Here is an 18,303-nt window from a genome sequence, read left to right as displayed (position 1 = left end):
ACGTCCTTGAAAGCTCTTCCACCATTACACTAGAGCATTTTTGATTATATTTGAAACTCATTTGTAACGTTCACCTGGGATCCTTCGTGACACGTGAACCTCTGCCCTGTCAGATACGATGTGTAGGACCAATGCTCAGGCTGACATTGTGCTTCTGGTGGACGGCTCCTGGAGTATCGGACGTCTGAACTTCAAGACTATTCGTGCCTTCATTGCACGTATGGTGGGCGTCTTTGACATCGGCCCTGATCGGGTCCAAATCGGTGCGTTGAATCAAAATAAGAATGATAAAGTATGTATTTGTTAATACAGCAAAGGTTTTCTTTGAGGTGCTCTAACTAAGATTTGGCGGCTTCTTTAGGGCTTGCTCAGTACAGCGGAGACCCAAAGACCGAATGGCACTTGAATGCTCACCGAACCCGAGAGTCTCTCCTGGATGCTGTGTCCAACCTGCCCTACAAGGGAGGAAACACCATGACAGGTGATTCGCTTCGTTTCTGATCTTTTTGCTTTTGTAGACGCAAACGAGCATTTCGCATTACTCTGTGCCTTCTTCGTGGCAGGTCTGGCTTTGAACTACATCCTCCAGAACAATTTCAAAGAGGACGTCGGGATGCGTCCCAGCGCTCGAAAGATTGGCGTCTTGATCACTGACGGAAAATCGCAGGATGATGTCATTGCCAACTCTCAAAACTTGCGCAATCAGGGCATTGAGCTCTATGCCATCGGTAAGCAAAGAGTGGTGCAGTTAACTTGTGCTTTTCCTGCATCTAAAAAGCTGCTGCTGACCCTTGACCTTTATATCATTGTTATTTAGGTATTAAGAATGCAGACGAGAACGAGCTGAGGTCCATTGCCTCTGAGCCGAATGACATTCACATGTACAACGTGGCCGATTTCTCCTTCCTGCTGGACATTGTGGACCGGGTTTCTGACAACCTGTGTAACAGTGTCAAAGGGCCAGGTGTGTGAAGTCCAAGGTGTTTGATAAGCAGTATAATTATAGTGGACAGCATCAAGGATCCTCGTGAAAAAACCACATTAGATGCAAAGAACGACCCCTGCATGAGCATCATTTACTCCCTCATACGTGGAAAAGCTATGAAGCTATGAAATGAGAAAGTTGGCCAGTTTCAGAGCTTTTCACTACATATAATTCACCCTAAATCAGTGATTTAGAGTTAATTATACGCAGCGGTTTCAAGCATTCTATGCTTGCATCTTAACAGGAGGCGCTCCAGATGCACCCACTAATCTGGTGACATCAGAGGTGACTCACCGGTCCTTCAGAGTCACCTGGGACGGCCCCGACGACCAACCAGAAAAGTACCGTGTGGAGTACAAGACTTTATCGGGAGCCCCACAACAGGTATTTGCCAAAAACACCAAAAAACTTGCTCTGCTTCAATCACACGCAAGTAATTCTAGTGCAGTATGTGAGTGTTAATGCTGCCCTGATGCTACTGGGAAACAACTTCTATTTCCAGCCACCTGTTTGTGTTGGCTTCTTGCTGTTTGGGTGTCTGATTACACTGCAGCTCGACACAGGCCAAGGAAACAAAAACAGCCGTCTCAGTTTCAGAGATTAGTAAGAAAATCTCGTGACTTTGAATGAGAGATGGCCCCGCTGGCCGGCAGCGTCTCGGCTCCACGGCGTGGATGTGTTTTTGGAGTCTGAAACAAATATGCAGAAGTTTGTTTTTCTGCAGCTCCCAGGGTTTGCTTGAATAGTGAACATTGTGGATTTGTTTATAGATGGTGAGGCTGACCTTTAGCCTGGTAAAAATTTACAGATTGTTTTCTGGGATTGATTGGAAATGTCTGTGAAGATATTCACAGTTCTGGTGCACATTAGTAAAACTTCATCAATCCTCTGATCCTCCTGTCTGTTATTAGGTGATCGTGGACGGCAGTCAGACCACTGTGGTTCTCCAGAGGCTGAACCCTCTCACACAGTACCTGGTCAGCGTCTACTCCGTGGTGGGAGAGGAGAGCAGTGATGCTTTGGATGGAAAAGAGACCACACGTATGTCCCACCTCAGCTCACTGAAAGAGACTGAGTGACTAAAACTCCACACACAACGTTAATGCAAACCTAACTTTGTAAACAGCGCTGCATATGACACTAGTAAAAATGAGCTAAATCGGTACGTGATGATGAACTGCAGATGTGACCGTATTTTATTGCACGCTCTTAAGTGGTTATCATTTAGAGTCTAACTCAAACAGACCTTTCGCGCTATTAGGAAAGCCAGATAAATGGGGCTCTGAGAGAGCTACGGTTTCAATTCGAGCAGACTCTGGTGCTCTCACGAACCCTGAGTCTTTGCTTTACGAGCAGTTGCCCTTTGAGTCAGCCGCCATCATGCAATCTCTCCGGCTCGGTTGCGTAACACAAACGTAATGCAACTCAGAGACTGTAATTCGTGTGTGGTCTCCATTAATAAAAGGTTCAAAGGATATATATATATATACACATATATACGCACCTTGTTTGTGAAACCATATGTGGCTGCAAAAAGATGAAAGTACCAAATCTTGATTAGATGCAAATTAAGAGATTAAATTTGGTTTTAGGTCCAAATTTGAAAGAAAGATTATATAGTGTAAATGCAAACTTTATGCAATCAAAGAATTAATTATAATTGTGGCTATACAAATGCAGTGGTTAACAAGTATTTGCTGTTTCCTGGTTTTCCAGTTCCTCTGAGTGCCGTGAGGAGGATGGAGATTTACGATCAGCAGGTCACCACCATGAGAGTGAGATGGGAAAGGGCACCGGGAGCCACAGGCTACATGCTGCTCTACAGCGCCATCAATGCTACGCAGCCCACTACAGAGCAGGAGGTAAGATCCATTCTGGGAAACCAGAAGGCATCCAGCCAATCAGCTGTGGATAGAACTGAAATGGACACATTCACATGTGTTTGTAGGTTCATAACACGAATGCCTGCTCGCATACACGAGCACCAAACACACGCAGCGCCTCGCTAAAAGCACAAAGTGACCTGCTGTCAGCATTTCTGACTGAGTGCAGATGTCACACATTGAAATAACTTTTTACAAAGACACCAGTGTTTGCCTCGTCACTCAGCAGCAAGGCAACAGGAAAAAATACAAAGAAACATTGTCAGCCACAGAGGGGTGGCTGAACCATGAGCTCACTCTGCCAAGGGAACATCATCATCATTTCTTCATGAGGTGTCAACCCCAGTGGGGCAAACCCAGATGCAGCAGATGTGCTCCAGTATTTCTCCTCACCATATTTCCCAGCCAGCGAGGAGTCCCCCTCATCTGCTTCCCCTCTCAACCTGTGTTGTTTGTTTGGTTTGGTCCGCTTCCAGATCAGAGTGGGCGGCGACACAACCGACGTCCAGCTGGTGAAGTTGCTCCCCAACACGGCCTACACGCTTTCCCTATTTGCCCTCCATGGAGAATCAGCCAGCGAACCACTGACCAAACAGGGAGTCACATGTTCGTAACCAGCCTATCATTTCAATGTTTCAGCACAAATTCAGAGTCATTTTTGATAAACTAACAGAGCTTTTAACTCATGTGCAGTGCCCATGCCACCTGCGGGAGAACTGAGGGTTCGGGATATTACCCACAGCACCATGACGCTTGACTGGGATGCTGCTCCCGGTCCCGTTCGCAAGTACCTCATCACCTATAAGCCTGAGAGTGGAGATGCAAAAGAAGTGAGTTCGTCTTTCCTTTCATGGTATTACAACCGCTGTTATGACCAGTCCCTTCCTGCTATTGCAGAACCTCCTGTCTGTTATAGTCATTAGGATTTATGATGATTAAGTTGTTGGATATTTCTCGACTGATCCGTTATCACATTGTGGAGATTGCAGCTGTTTGAGTGGACATGAGGGGATTTTCTGGAGTCTAAAGAAATATTATGAAACTCTCTGAATGTGATTTTGCAAGGCTTACAGGCTGGTTCTGGTACTGGGGACTGGAGGAATACTTTATGGTTGCATGTCCCCATGTGGGAGTTGTTGGGCTACAGCAGCACATTCTGCAGGAAGTGAAGATTAAGGTGCTCTAAAGGTGGAAACACACTGAGCTGAAGATATGTGATGCAACACAGAGACATGGTGCCACTAACAACATCTTAACTTTCAGCTAACGAGTGAAACCAAGAGCACAAAGTATTTCGTGTGTTTAGTTTCTTCCTGTTTGCTTTAGTGTTATACCTGCTGGTCACACTGCTACCGGTTTTATGAGGTGCAGATTAGTGAGGTCACCAGAATTCCAGGAAACCTTCCCTGAGAACGAAGCCTTACACTTTTCCAAACGCGCAAAGTGATTCTTAAGCGCTATATATTCTTTATTGATACTGTATAATAACATTTAACAACTGTGTTTTATTGTTCTACAGCTGGAAGTGGGAGGACGCGTGACCAGCAGACAGTTGGATAACCTGATCTCTCAGACCGAGTACGCTTTAGCTGTTACTCCAGTCTACGACGAAGGTCCCGGACAGCCGATGCTGGGAGAGGCCATCACAGGTCAGAATCGTTACCATGGCGCCGGCCCCGTTTGCTGCTTCTGACCGAGATGGAGATCATAATTGCATTTTCTTTCCTCCGCTCTAAAGATGTGGTTCCAGCACCAAAGAACCTGCGATTCACAGAAGTCACGCATACCAGCTTTGTAGCTCACTGGGAGCATGGAGCGCCTGACGTGGCTCTGTACCGCATTGGCTGGGTTAAGAAGGGAGATGCCAACACCCAATACGTAAGAGAAAACCAGATGTCCGGGATGTTTATATTAGGAATAAATCATGCAGGTATTTCACGATGAGTCCCACAGTAGGCGTTTGGCGTTGCTTAGGAAAGACCTCCGGTGGAGGCAGGGAGAACATCTAAAAAACAGACGATGAATTTTACATGGCTTACATTTGGTTTTTATTGGCTAAGCTGTCTTTGTGTTTTCCTCATCAGGCCATTCTGAACAATGATGAGACGACCCACCTGCTGGAGAACTTGGAGTCAGACACGCCCTACGACGTGTCCGTCACTGCGATCTACCCGGATGAGTCGGAGAGCGAGGACCTGCTAGGCACCGAGAGGACATGTAAGACGCACACAGTGATGACGACTCAGTAATAACTCTAGCTAACACTGTATGCTTAAAGTATTTGTCACAGTTTCTCTTCTTTTGGTGTTAATTTTGCATTTTGATGCTGTGTGAAGTGTTCGATCAAAGGTTTGCCCATTATGCCTTTCTATTTCTGCCTCTATAGTGCGCCGTCAAAATGGTTCCCCACGTAAGTGTGTTCATAGCAAACCAAAGGGATGCTTTTTCTTTCAAGTGACAAAAGCATGTTTTATTGTTGCAACCAGTCATCAGAACCGTTGTTATTTCATCATCAAGCAAGACCCTTAACCCATCCATCGCTCCAGTGGTGCTGATGCTGTCACAGCCCGGTTTTATTCTTACGTGTTTGCTTGTCTGCGTTTGTCCACGCCATCATCCCACGGCTTCTTCATGTCCTTACTCGGTTACATGAAATGGCTGGATGGAGTTCCACCATGCATGCCTGGCAAAACAAGGATTTCAATCCCTGTTTTCAAAGCCCGTTCCATCAGCCACCATCAGTTCATTCATCCATCCATGCATTTGTCATTCATCATCATCATCATATCATTATCATCCTCCTCCATCTATTGTCCGTCAAGAGACACCTGCTTGAGAAAAGACGAAGAGCGACTGTCTTTTCTTTTTTAAAGCTGCAGTCCTGTTTAACGCTCATTGCTCTATTTTCTTTCAACCATAAACAAAAGGCAGAAAATTAACTGGCATCTGAACTCAAATCAGCCAATAATCTCAAGGACTGTGTCTTTAAAAGATATTTCAGTGATATCAGAAACGCTTTCAAAGGAAACCGTATAACTGCTGTTGGCGTAGCTTTAACTGTCATATATGTGCTTGCCTGTTGCACTGTGCAGTGCCTCTTCCAGCGCCCACCAACCTGGTTGTGTACAATGAAACCACCACCACTCTGAACGCCATGTGGACTCCACCGACGGGCCGTGTCCAGAACTACAAGATCTCTTACGTCCCCACATCTGGAGGCAGGATTCAGACTGTAAGTCACACAACAGTTAGCTCGTGTTTGTCAGTGTTTAGCAGCAGTGACAGGCTTTAATATTTTAGCTAGTGTCTCCTTTCTTTTCATCTCCTTCTCAGTCTCGCTTTAATAATCCAGACAACTGCGGTTTATAGTTTATGGCTTTAACTCAGTCGGTGGATTTGTTTCTTCCTCCACAGCGACTTTGCTTCCAAGAAATCTATACAGCTGTGGCATCGGTGTTCAATTATTTGAGTTTATTCCGAGTCAAATCTCATAATCTGTTGTTTGGATACAGCGGCATTAGTGTGGACAAAACCTTTCCTACTCTTTCCTCAGTATTTCCTGACGCTGCAGACTGTCTCCCACTGGTCGTGCATTTTTGGCCGTCTCGCTGAATTTTCAAAAGTCTTTCTGGATGACAGCTGAATTTTTGGTTTCAATTTTCTGTCAGACGTTTCTCAGAGTTTCCACGAGCAAGAATTAAAACGAGAACCAGAAGCCTGAGGACGAGCAAATATCTACACACGAGATTTCACGCTGATGTGAAGCGTCTGATTGTTTCTTTATGAGATTAAAAGAGATCAAACTTGAACGTCATAAAAGGTTGAGATGTTTGAAGAGGCAGAGTCCGGTCACTGGTGTCAGATATTATCCTGCAGATCAAGTTTAAAGTGCTGCCGTGCATTGGTCCTTCACACTTTTATAGCCACCTTTTAACAGGTGCAATCCAGAATTTGTCATTTTAGGTGACTAAGACTGGAAGTTCATCAAACTGTTTGTATGTTTAAAATACGGCTCGGTGAGGTTTCTTCTTTTGGTTCTTGATGAAATGTAATTGTGCTAATGGAAAAGCGGACGCTTACTTACGTGTTGGTTCAGTGTCCGGATTTCAACGTGTATGAGTAACCCTGAGTTAAATAAGTGTGTTTTTTGGAAATGGGCTGCACACATTTTGTACTTAAAGAAGAAAAAACTGCCACAGTGCCAAATAATAAAAATAATAAGTGCCGTCTTGACCCGAAACGCAGTGATAAAACAAATCCAGCAAATGCAAACAGACACACACTCTCTAAGAATATTTACTCCTTATAGCAAAAGCCAACAGCGTTGCAGTAAATCCATCATTAGTCACAACAAGACATCTGACTGTTTCCACCATTAGCGGACATATTTACCTTGGCCACTGTACTGTATGCTAACCTTGTCCAAAAACACTCAGAGCATTCCACCTGGAAGCTTTCAGGTAGAATTCTTTCCATCAGGTTATCAATCTGAGAAACCCCGCAGAGGATACTTTATTCCATCTAAAACAGAGGAAATACCTCCTCCTCAGCACATAAAAGAGCTGCAGAGTTGTTTTTAAAGCTACAGCAAAAGAGACAGGAAATGCAGAAATATTTTAAGGACTGAAAAGCCAAGTGAAATTTACTAAACTAGGTAACTATGTTTCATTTGTTGTTCCCTAACTAGACCCAGGTTGGAGGAAAGAAGACTACAGTCCTGCTTCCTAAGCTGACGCCTGACACCGAGTACGCCATCAGCGTGGTGGCAGTCTATGCCAAAGGAGCTAGCGGACCGCTGGAGGGCATCGGAAAGACCAGTGAGTTGTGAACAAATATGACAGCCAAGTCTTGGATATATGAATACATCACACTCATGGAAAGTCTCTCAGTTTAAAAAAGCTCACACATGGTGTTCAGCCTTGTTGATGGATGCAACGTTATCATATCTTTATGTTATTCCAGAGCCTCTGGGTGGTGTTAGGAACCTGCGGGTAACTGACCCCACCACCAGCACCCTGACCGTCCAGTGGGAGCCTGCTGAGGGTAGCGTCCGTCAGTACAGGATCTTCTATGTGCCTGCAGCTGGAGGAGTGGAAGACATGGTAAGCAAGACATTAACAACGACATTCAGCCATCTCCAGTGGAACAACCCCGACATGATGTATGCTGTGTTGTATTTCTGCACAGGTGCAGGTATCAGGCAGTACCTACAGTACCGTCCTGAGGAACCTGGATTCTGATACTGTGTACACTGTGTCTGTGGTTCCCGTATATGCTGCTGGAGAAGGACTGCGCATGTCTGAGAACGGCAAAACATGTAAGCACTCCACGCATGCAACTGCTGCTGTAGGTAACGAGATCCACTGCAGATCCACGCGAGGTCGTTAGGCAGCGACAGCCACCTCTGTGTCATCAGGGTATAGAAAAGCCCACGCAGACCAAGAAGAAGACCTGTGAATGAGATGCCGTGACGTGGCAGTGGGATTTATTTTCCAGTGTCAGGAATCAATTCCCGTCTATCCGGAATGAACCGAGTGGCCTCGGCTGCTGGCCTGCTGGGTCAGAAACCTTCAATAAGGCAGCCAGTTGTAACTGATTTGTTTCAAAAATATCATCCAAATCCTCTGAAAATCTGCAATCCAGCCAGCTCAAATCCCATCTCCTTCTCCAGAAGTGAAAAAATACCTGAATAAGTCTGAACCGGGGTACCCGCAATTACCCGACGTCCCGGGTACGAAAAACGTCCATCAGAGAGAGCATTCAGCTGACTCGCTGGGACAGAGCTTTAAACCTTACCTGCAAACTGGAACTTAAAGCTTAAAATAAATGACAGCATTGAGCTCAGTCAGCTTAGTTTGAGTGAACATCGGTTTTCCAGTTTCTCCCACAGCTGAACCACCGAACTCTGCTGGGAATTAGTCAGCATTTTGTGGGGTGATTGCGCAGGAAGGAATTCCTCTGGCCTGGCAGCACTATAATGGTGTCTCCTCTCTCTTTACTGTAACATTGTCCATTTATAGGTTGAGTGAAGGCTAGCGGTCAGGGTAATGGCGGGGCTGGGGTATTTGGCTCCTCTCTGGGAAAAAGAAACAGGGGCTTTGAAATGAATAGAGAGCATTATATGTATAATTGCTCTCAGCCTGCTTTGCTGGGGTCATGCGCCGTGCCAGCTACTGTTACCCCCATTTTCCCTTCTGTAGCAATAGTTCATCATGTTCAGTGGCTTTTCAGTGGACAAGTCAAAGCTCACGCTGCCTGTGTACATATATTTATGTTCATTAACGTCAGGCCTTGAATCGGCTCTCGTCTGATTCAACCGTTTGAGCTAACAAGCTGCTCGGCGAGCATTCACAGCATCTTAAAAGTAACAAGCGTTGGTCTGTAAAACATTTAAAGTACGGAAGCTTGCTTACTTTTTTTTCTCCTGCGTTTATGGGGTTATAATTGAGAGCAGCACAAAACCTCCAAACATCTGCTTTGGTTTTTTAGAAGTCTAGCTTCACACAGAGCTGCACATAGGCCTTTCTGTATCCTTTTCATTAACCTTCAGGGCACTGACAGGAAGTGCCCTGTTGATAGCTGTATTGTTAAATAGCATCCTAAACTCGTCTCTGTTGGCTGCTGGGGGAGTTTTACTGGAGAGTTCTCATGTTGTCCTGTTCTGGCCATAAAATGAGTCCAGACCATGATTTATAAACCTTGACAAAGGGAGGATGACAGGACTACAGGAGATTCACAGAGGTGTTATTTAGATACTCGTAAACCTTTTCATCTGGAGTATTTACCAGTACTGGAACCCCAGTTATGCATTTGTGCTTCATTCTTATGGGTTTTGTTTAATTGTTGGTTTTTTAGCCTTAATTTATTGCCATTTTTGCAGTTGTCAGCCTTTCCTTTCCGTTCGTCCTCGTTCTCTTGCCCCTCTTTAATTCCTTCTTACCAAACAATATTCCTGTCCCTGCAGTGGAGCGCAGCCCCGTCAGAAACATCCAGGTTTACAACCCCACCACCAACACTTTGAACGTTCGCTGGGAAGCTGCCACAGGTCCAGTCCAGCAGTACCGGGTGGTCTACTCTCCTCTGAACGGTGCCAGGCCTTCAGAATCAGTGAGTTTCCAACTGCTGTGTGGGAATGGCTGATACGTAAATTATATTATTAGATTATACTTGAGAAAACTAACTGAGAGCAGGTTTATTTCTAATGCCTTCAATCATATAGAATGCGCACAAATATTGAGGATCACCACATGGAGCTGGAAGTGGGAGCATTTGCAGTTTACCGTGCAATTACTTTTAAAAGCACTCGGCCTGCTCACCAAACGCATTGGTGCGAGCGTGTTTGCATGTGTGCACTTTCTGCCATTTGGATTGTTTTGTGTAAATAAGTGCTTGAGTTTCAAACACGTTCATTAAAGCAGAAATTCTTTAGCTGCAGCTCCCGCTCTCTCCGTGCTGCGTGCCATCTGGCATCAGAGGGCCCACATCTTCATATGTTAAAGATTTCTGGGCAGCTCAAAGAATCCATAAAACTTTTAAAGCGTCTCTTTGCATCAGCTTTCTTCAACATCCATGCCAGATGGACTGCACCACTAGTTTCTTCACTGGGTCGCTAACGACAGTGTCTTTAAGAAGGTGATAGAAATTCCAGCATATTGATAAAGACATGCACTCAGCTTTCTTTTCCCCCCCTTTGGTCAGCACGTTTAGGACAGGATCGTGCCCTTTGCATGGCCAGAGCTAATTATGCGGGTCAGTGGTAATGTAGCCTGTTTCAGCCAGCATCACCAAATCCAACGCCAGCTGGAAATTTGCAGCGTAGCTTTTTAGCTTCATCATCATTGGCTGCTGAGTCCTAAGCCTAAGTTTGACCAGGAGACACTGTGGCATGATTCAGACACCCACAAACACGTTTGAACCTCCACCAGGCCAGAGCGCTGACCTTAGCCTGTCCAGATAACCGCTCTGAGGCTAAGGACACACGATCAGCTGTCACCTCCATCAGTGCTGGCTGTCACCCACCTAGCCCCCTTTTCTGTCCTTTTTTAAACCACTATCACACCTCTGAACATCAAAGGACTGTTTGGCTCTTCCTTTCACTGCTGCTGACAACAAGGAGCCATTCAGTAAAAGGCAGGTGTAGAAAACAAGCAGCTGCCAGACGAGAGGGGCAGAGTCTGTGGCTGCGTGAATGTTGGATTTGGCCCTTTGGTGCATGTGTGCATAAAAGCTCACTTATTTTGTGTCTCTGCACAGATTCTGGTACCAGGGTCAACCACCACAGCCTTGTTGCAGCAGCTGCTTCCAAACACTGATTACAATGTGGGAGTTGTTGCTCTGTACAGCGATGGCGAAGGACCTGCTATCATGGATGAAGGAAAGACATGTAAGAACCCGGGCCAGTGTGTTTTGTTAGCAGCTCTGAGACGCGCAGGTGTTTTCAACAAAAATGCAAAACCATATTCTTCTTCCCGTTTCTGTGCTCAGTGCCTCGAAGTGCCCCGAGGAACCTGCGCGTATACGACCCCACCACCACTACCCTCTCTGTCAGCTGGGACCATGCAGATGGTCCTGTCATGGAGTACCGCATCACCTACGCCCAGATCACAGGAGACCCGATTGAGGGATATGTGAGCATATTTATAATTCGACAGCGATGTTTTTGTGGCCATAAATAACAAAGGCACTTGTTTATGCATCCAATTCTTCTGCTTGTAGACTACAGTGCCAGGAAACCGAAACAACGTGATCCTGCAGAACCTGGACCCGGACACGCCGTATAACATCAAAGTGACCGCCATCTATGCTGATGGAGCAGGAGGAGAGGTGGATGGTGACGGACGCACAGGTACAAGCTGTTCCATCTGTGTGACCCTGTGAGAGTTTTTATTCAATAAGCGAGTGTTATTGATCAGCGGCGAGCAGAAAATCCGAACGGATTGATTCACTAATGAGGTTCCTGAGGAACTGAACATTATACCAAACGTGGAATAAGTGATATTGTTGACTTTTAAAGAATGCCAAAAGCACAAAATGCCTTTGGCAGAAAAGCTGCCTGCACTCCAGTGAAGGAGATCGTATCCTCGTAGTGCTGGCCAGAGTCTTGCCTAACTTTGCTTCTCAAACAAAAGAAACACTATTGCGTATCGTAATGCCGCTCCGCTCCTTCAGGCAGATTATTATTCTTATTATGATTTTTTTTTTACTTTCTTTCATGTGCTGGAATTTATCATCCCGCTAATCGCACATTAGAATATTTCACTCAATGTTATTATGAGCAGTGAAGTCAGATGCAGAAATTACCCAGCTGCTGATGGATCACCAAAACTCAGATCCTGTGCATCCCATTACAGTGAACCTTATCCTGTGTTGACTGCGCCGCTCTGTCTTTGCTTCCTGCAGTGGGAATGCTCGGCCCCAGGAATCTGCGTGTTTCTGATGAGTGGTACACCCGCTTCAGGGTGTCCTGGGACCCCGCCCCCTCCAGGGTTAACGGATACAAGATTATCTACCAACCTGAGGGTACGGACATGCTTTAGCATTGGATCAAAAACTATATATCGTTGTTGTTGTTTTTCTAGTTGTATGAGTTGTTACTAGACAAAAAGCCTCATTGCTTACATGCAAGTCATATTAATGTTGCTTTTCAGGCTCGGATGAGTCCATGGAGGTGTCTGTTGGAGACGTAACCTCCCACCAGCTCCATAACCTGAAACCTGGAACCACCTATGACCTGAAGGTGTTGGCACAGTACAACACGGGTGACAGTGCACCTTTGGTCGGTCAAGGCACCACCTGTAAGTACGCTGCTACCTGATGGTTGATGTCTGGATCGGATGGATTTGTAATGAGCTGCGTTTGCTTGTCTTTAGTGTATCTGAATGTGACGGACTTGAACACCTACAACGTTGGCTACGACTCCTTCTGCCTCCGATGGGCCCCTCACAGAGCGGCCACCTCTTACAGACTCAAAGTCAATCCTTTTGATAGTAAGTTCAGTTCACCCGGTTACACGTCACAGTAACGTTTTAGAATCAGTTGCTAAGTCGCTCTCCTCTTTCCTCTCCTTTAGCCTCCAGGAGCGGGGCTCAGGAGATCACCGTCAGAGGCTCAGAGAACAGTTACTGCTTTGACGGCTTAACCCCCGACACTCTTTACAATGCCACCGTGTACACGCAAACGCCCAATCTCGAGGGACCTGGAGTCAGTATCAAAGAGAGGACGTGTAAGGAAACGGCTGCTGCTGGAACTTCCTGTTTCTTTGATGTTACAAAGATGTCATTTTACCAGCTATGATAAATTCATACATGCGATTCTTTCTTGCGTTGCAGTGGTTAAACCCACCCCAGTGCCAACAAAGGCTCCCACTCCTCCTCCTCCAGCAACAGTCCCACCTGCGTTAGATGGTAAGGATAGCTTTAATCAATGTATTTACTTTGTCCAGGCGCGATCAGCCTCTAACGTTGCTTTACCTGCATCGCAGTGTGCAAAGGTGCCAAGGCCGACCTGGTCTTCCTGATCGATGGTTCCTGGAGTATTGGAGACGACAGCTTCAATAAAGTCCTCCAGTTTGTTACAAGCATGACTGCAGCCTTCGATGTCATCAGCCCTAAAGGCATGCAGGTCAGCTGATGTTTCGGTGGCTTCTTAAAAAAAAAAAATCATGCACATATTTCCTAATATCTGTGTTCACCGTCGTCACCATCCTCTTATTTTTGTTCTCGGTGAACAGGTTTCATTTGTGCAGTACAGCGATGACGCCAGGACCGAGTTCAAACTGAACACCTACCACGACAAAGGCATCGTGATCTCAGCTCTGCAGGGCGTCCGCTACAGAGGAGGCAACACCAAGACAGGTGAAGCTCTGGGGAAAAAAAGCTGCAAACTTAAAGTTCTGACTGTAGTGAACGTTTGAGGTTCGATGGTCTTCTTCACCCGTTTTCTTCTTCGTCCAGGCATTGCTTTGAAGCACGTCTATGAGAAGGTGTTCACCTCAGACAACGGCATGAGGAGGAACGTCCCGAAGGTGCTGGTGGTCGTCACGGACGGACGCTCCCAGGATGAGGTCAAGAAGAGTGCAGAGAAGCTGCAGCATTCTGGTATGTGTGGAAATATGAATCGCTGGCTCGTGTGTTTGCATTTGTGCTATAGAAGAAGTAAAACAGGGGAAGCATTTGCTCCTGAACGTCGATTTAGTTCATCTGAACCAGACTTTCTGGCCTGTTTAATAAACTCTTGTATTAATCCCCGCAGCGGGTTTTTGTTGCAGACTTAACAATGGTCTTTGTTTGTTTTTGTGTGTTTGTGTTTTGCGCCGACAGGCTACAGCGTGTTTGTGGTCGGAGTGGCCGACGTGGATATGACCGAGCTGAGAAGCATCGGCAGCAAGCCCAGCGAGAGACACGTGTTTGTGGTAGACGACTACGACGCTTTTGCCAAAATCCAGGACAACCTGATCACCTTCATTTGTGAAACAGCCACTTCCAGTAAGTTTCATGTATCAGAAAACAACAACTAAAGTTTAGTTTCACTCGCAGGCGCAGACAAAAACTTTATTAGACGGGTTGATTAGTGAACGGCGGAGTTAAGGGGAAGCTCTCCCTTTGTCGCGCGCTCCTACCGATCCATTGCCTGGGGAAATATATAAAGGCATATAAATCACATTCTTTCTGCCGTAATCTGTTTTTCCAACTCATTGTATCTTTTCGTTGTGTCTCAGCTTGCCCTCTGATCTACATCAATGGATTCACCACGCCTGGTAAGCACACAACATCACCATGCAGTGTACGCAGCAGATAATCCCTGCAGAGTTTGTTGACATTGCTAAATGCTGTTATGTGGTACACTAGGAGGTTTCTCTCGTTGTTCTTCCCCTCCAGGCTTCAGGATGCTCGAGGCGTTCAATATCACAGACAAGACATTCGCTGCCATGAACGGTGTGTCCATGGAGCCGGGCTCCTTTAACAGCTACATCGCCTACAGGCTGCACAAAGATTCCTTCCTGAACCAGCCCACCAAGTAAGAGCTGAGGGTGTGCATAATCGCAGGTTACTGGCCTTATCGCCTGCACGCTTCATTATTCGTAATAAAGTTCAACAGCCTCTGCAGTCACAGAGGTCTCCCCGATGCTCAGGCCTGTTTATTGCTGCAGCTCATAGAATATGAGGTGTTAGCAGGAACATTTTGGGTGTAGCGTTTTAATCCCCAGGACCCCCACCCTCCCACCTTTTTCTTACAAGGAGAAAACAAATCACCGCTGAGTCAAGTGCTTTGTCTCTTTATTGGGCACCATTTCGGCGTTGTTAAACACTTGCACAACAGCTGTAGTGTCCAAAAGTCTTCTTAATATGTTTATAATGATGCGACTTTAGTGTGCGTGAGTGCAGCATTTGTCTTATGCACACAAGTGGAAACACTTTCAACCTGAAAGAAGACAGAAAATCCTTTCAACATGTGCACAATTTAATCAAGGCCATGGGAAAAACATGTGCCGGCTGTGTCACACAGTAGACCATTTGTTATGCATATCATTATTAATCTGCTACAGTAACGAGCGCACAGCGTCTGATCACAGGGTGTGATTTTTCACAATTACAGGGAGATCCATCCGGATGGTCTTCCCCCTTCTTACACCATCATCCTGCTCTTCCGCCTCTTGCCCGACACGCCCTCTGAAGCTTTTGATATCTGGCAGATTGCCGACAAAAACAACAACCCTGAAGTTGGGGTCACGGTCAACCGTAAGTCTCCCCTGCTGAATATTCTTACCCTGAGCTGTACACTCTTTAAAATCATACTTTGTTTTTTTGTATAAATCACTAAAGGTGCTAGTTGCAAAGCTTCAGGACATACTGCTTGAAATACAATTGGACTTTTTTGTTGTTTCGCTGGGAGCTTTAACTCTTAAAACAGCACCTTGTTCAAACCATGTGCATGCACATAACCACAGGAATTGTCCTAATCCCTCCGAGCCTTCCCTTTATCCTTCCCTTTATCCTGCTCTCTCTGCGAGCATGTGTTCTCTATAGTCTGTGCTTTGCGTGCCACTGCGCTGTAACACACTGTCAGGGATTCATCAAAGGCTCTTCTCTTTTCAGCTTCCAGCAAAACAGTCACGTTCTACAACAAGGACACCCGAGGAGAGATCCAGAGAGCCACATTTAACGAGCAGCAAGTGAGGCGGGTTTTCCACGGCAGCTTCCACAAGGTAAACATCGGGCGTGATTCTTAAAGAGAGGAGCAAAGTGACATTTTGGCTTTAATGCGAAAGACTGGGAGTCTTTTGTTTGTGAGTTGAGCGCTGCTTCTCCTTTCTGAAGGCTTTTGTGTTTTCAGTCTTTTCACGTCTGTTTTTACATCCTTTCACACTCTGTGGCTTCTATGCCTCCTTTCTTTTGGCTGAATTACCTTTTAATGCGAAGATGTGACAAAACATTCAGGGTCATGTAGCCGTATCAAAAGGTTCCTGCTATCAATCTCAAAGTGGCAACCTGCTGTCAAAGTGGCCCCTTTTTACACACACACACACACACACACACACACACACACACACACACACACACACATATATATATATATATATATATATATATATATATATATATATATATATATATATATATATATATTTCTTTAATTTAAGCCACGGCCAGTGAATATGACAAATGGGCTGTGGAGGCTATAAATAAGTTTTAAAAACTTTGGCTGGAGGGAAATTCTGCTGCAGACTGTTAGAGTGAATCATGGCGGTCTGACCACATCAATACTCTAAGCTTTCCTGGTAGTTGTTAGATGAATTCCAAACCAATCTGCTCCTCGCTGTATCAATTTTTATGTGGGTTCAGTTGACTTGCTTGCATTTTTTCCACAAACAACACGAAACATCTTCATTTAATTCCCCAAAAGACATTCCTGCAGGTGCATGAAAAAGCGTCTTTCACCTGACCTCCCCGTCTGCTAAATGTTCTCCGTTTTCAAACTAAAAGCTGAAATTTCAGGACGAGTTTAAGTTAACGCTGAAGATATAAAAATCAGTAGCCCCAGTGATGAATCGGCTGAAATTTGCTTGTGCGATCGGTGGAGATTTGGGCTGGAATGTGTACTTTTCTCATTGTGAAAGCAAGGAAACACATTATTGGCGGAATGCTGCAAGGACAGTGAGCGGTGGATTTAAGGCTCCAGGATCCAGATGTTTGCAACTGTCTTGATGAAACATTTTCTTTATTTTGAAACCATCATCTGCTCCAGATTTCCTGTGAGAAATTAAGCCAGAACTCCTAAAGTGGCACGTATTTAAAGATTCGTGAACATCAACTCTTCAAACAATCGGCCAAAACCTCTCATCTTACACAGAATATCAACAACAGCGGCGATATTGTGTTTCAGACTGTTTCTTTCCCTTCGTCGGTTTAGCCGCTATATTAGGAACACATGCCAGGCTTACTACTGTGATAAACACCATTTGTATCGTATGCTTTTTCTCTGGGCTACAGAAAGCGGTAAATAGAGACATGGACTGTCTTTGTGGCCAGTGCAAAGCATCAGTGACTTCAAAACATCCCCTGTTCTGTTTCAGCACAGTAAGACGGTATATTTTACAAACCTGGAAAGATTTATGATGCTAAATTGATCACCGGGGGGAAAGCAGCTGGTTTCGGTGTACTCCAAGTCACAACCAATTGCATTTGCTATTTCTAGACAGCGTCCTCCGTATTTAGTACACTGTACATTTATTCTAAGGTCATCGAAGTAAACGACCCTTTTCGACATACAGACATCTTATCTGACATCAAAGATTGCCACCCCACTTCCTGACATGAAAGAGCTCAGCGTGATGTACTGGCCCAGAGATCAGAGCCTGCAGCAAATTACTTTTTAGTTTGACCGTTTAGCGTCTACACAGCTAATTGCAGGGTGACTTCATGAATGAATGCGACCCTGGAAAATGTTGGGTCAGGATTGGATTTTAATTGCATCACAGTCGGTCGAGTCTTCGGTGCGTGCGATTGCGCGTGCATGTGCGTTGCATGAGCTGGCGAGTCTGCAGCGGTCTACCTAGCTGCTTATTTGCTGGTCTGCTGAGTAAATGCCGCTGCTGACTGCTGCGGTGGAGTGTGTTTACATGTTGTCAGTGGTTTTCCAACACTTTGTGGCTATTACAGACTGACCTCAGCATGAGTGTGCGCAGGCTCAGCCAGAGTGACCACTGATGAGACTGTCACAAATGATAGTTGGGTTTTTTTGTGGGTGTGCAGAAAAGCGAAACGCAGTGAGATCTGAAATACGGCGTGAATACAGATTTAGTGAAGACTTACTTTCTAACCTTACACCTCAGCTTTCATTGGATCAGCTGGTAGAGGATATCATCTGCTAACTGGAACTGAATCAATCTCTGTCTGCAAGCCAGTCCCGATGCTTTCAGTGGAGTCTGGATGTGCA

At 45.5% G+C, this 18,303-nt stretch overlaps 1 protein-coding gene across 3 annotated transcripts in view; it reads left to right on the top strand.

Moving 5' to 3' along the window:
• The window catches only part of col12a1a (collagen, type XII, alpha 1a), a 50,380-nt gene that overhangs the window by 21,989 nt on the left and 10,088 nt on the right, over nucleotides 1-18,303 (top strand). For 2 of the 3 annotated variants that reach the window (XM_026153101.2, XM_026153105.2), the window contains exons 18-51: nucleotides 114-263; nucleotides 362-481; nucleotides 564-728; nucleotides 818-964; nucleotides 1,230-1,369; nucleotides 1,897-2,026; nucleotides 2,702-2,847; nucleotides 3,345-3,474; nucleotides 3,562-3,698; nucleotides 4,388-4,517; nucleotides 4,607-4,746; nucleotides 4,953-5,085; nucleotides 5,255-5,278; nucleotides 5,961-6,100; nucleotides 7,556-7,685; nucleotides 7,831-7,970; nucleotides 8,056-8,185; nucleotides 9,833-9,975; nucleotides 11,122-11,251; nucleotides 11,353-11,495; nucleotides 11,584-11,713; nucleotides 12,268-12,387; nucleotides 12,516-12,662; nucleotides 12,738-12,854; nucleotides 12,938-13,090; nucleotides 13,197-13,271; nucleotides 13,349-13,488; nucleotides 13,598-13,721; nucleotides 13,821-13,964; nucleotides 14,187-14,351; nucleotides 14,585-14,623; nucleotides 14,745-14,883; nucleotides 15,463-15,605; nucleotides 15,963-16,072. In XM_026153101.2, the coding sequence (XP_026008886.2) occupies nucleotides 114-263; nucleotides 362-481; nucleotides 564-728; nucleotides 818-964; nucleotides 1,230-1,369; nucleotides 1,897-2,026; nucleotides 2,702-2,847; nucleotides 3,345-3,474; nucleotides 3,562-3,698; nucleotides 4,388-4,517; nucleotides 4,607-4,746; nucleotides 4,953-5,085; nucleotides 5,255-5,278; nucleotides 5,961-6,100; nucleotides 7,556-7,685; nucleotides 7,831-7,970; nucleotides 8,056-8,185; nucleotides 9,833-9,975; nucleotides 11,122-11,251; nucleotides 11,353-11,495; nucleotides 11,584-11,713; nucleotides 12,268-12,387; nucleotides 12,516-12,662; nucleotides 12,738-12,854; nucleotides 12,938-13,090; nucleotides 13,197-13,271; nucleotides 13,349-13,488; nucleotides 13,598-13,721; nucleotides 13,821-13,964; nucleotides 14,187-14,351; nucleotides 14,585-14,623; nucleotides 14,745-14,883; nucleotides 15,463-15,605; nucleotides 15,963-16,072 (4,394 nt within the window). The remainder of the gene's footprint in view (nucleotides 1-113; nucleotides 264-361; nucleotides 482-563; nucleotides 729-817; nucleotides 965-1,229; nucleotides 1,370-1,896; nucleotides 2,027-2,701; nucleotides 2,848-3,344; nucleotides 3,475-3,561; nucleotides 3,699-4,387; nucleotides 4,518-4,606; nucleotides 4,747-4,952; nucleotides 5,086-5,254; nucleotides 5,279-5,960; nucleotides 6,101-7,555; nucleotides 7,686-7,830; nucleotides 7,971-8,055; nucleotides 8,186-9,832; nucleotides 9,976-11,121; nucleotides 11,252-11,352; nucleotides 11,496-11,583; nucleotides 11,714-12,267; nucleotides 12,388-12,515; nucleotides 12,663-12,737; nucleotides 12,855-12,937; nucleotides 13,091-13,196; nucleotides 13,272-13,348; nucleotides 13,489-13,597; nucleotides 13,722-13,820; nucleotides 13,965-14,186; nucleotides 14,352-14,584; nucleotides 14,624-14,744; nucleotides 14,884-15,462; nucleotides 15,606-15,962; nucleotides 16,073-18,303) is intronic. The other variant, XM_026153104.2, reaches the window with a different exon arrangement.

Source organism: Astatotilapia calliptera, chromosome 19 (genome assembly GCF_964374335.1).
Source record: "Astatotilapia calliptera chromosome 19, fAstCal68.1, whole genome shotgun sequence".
Lineage (NCBI taxonomy): Eukaryota > Metazoa > Chordata > Actinopteri > Cichliformes > Cichlidae > Astatotilapia > Astatotilapia calliptera.
This window is presented reverse-complemented; position numbering and strand designations above follow the sequence as displayed.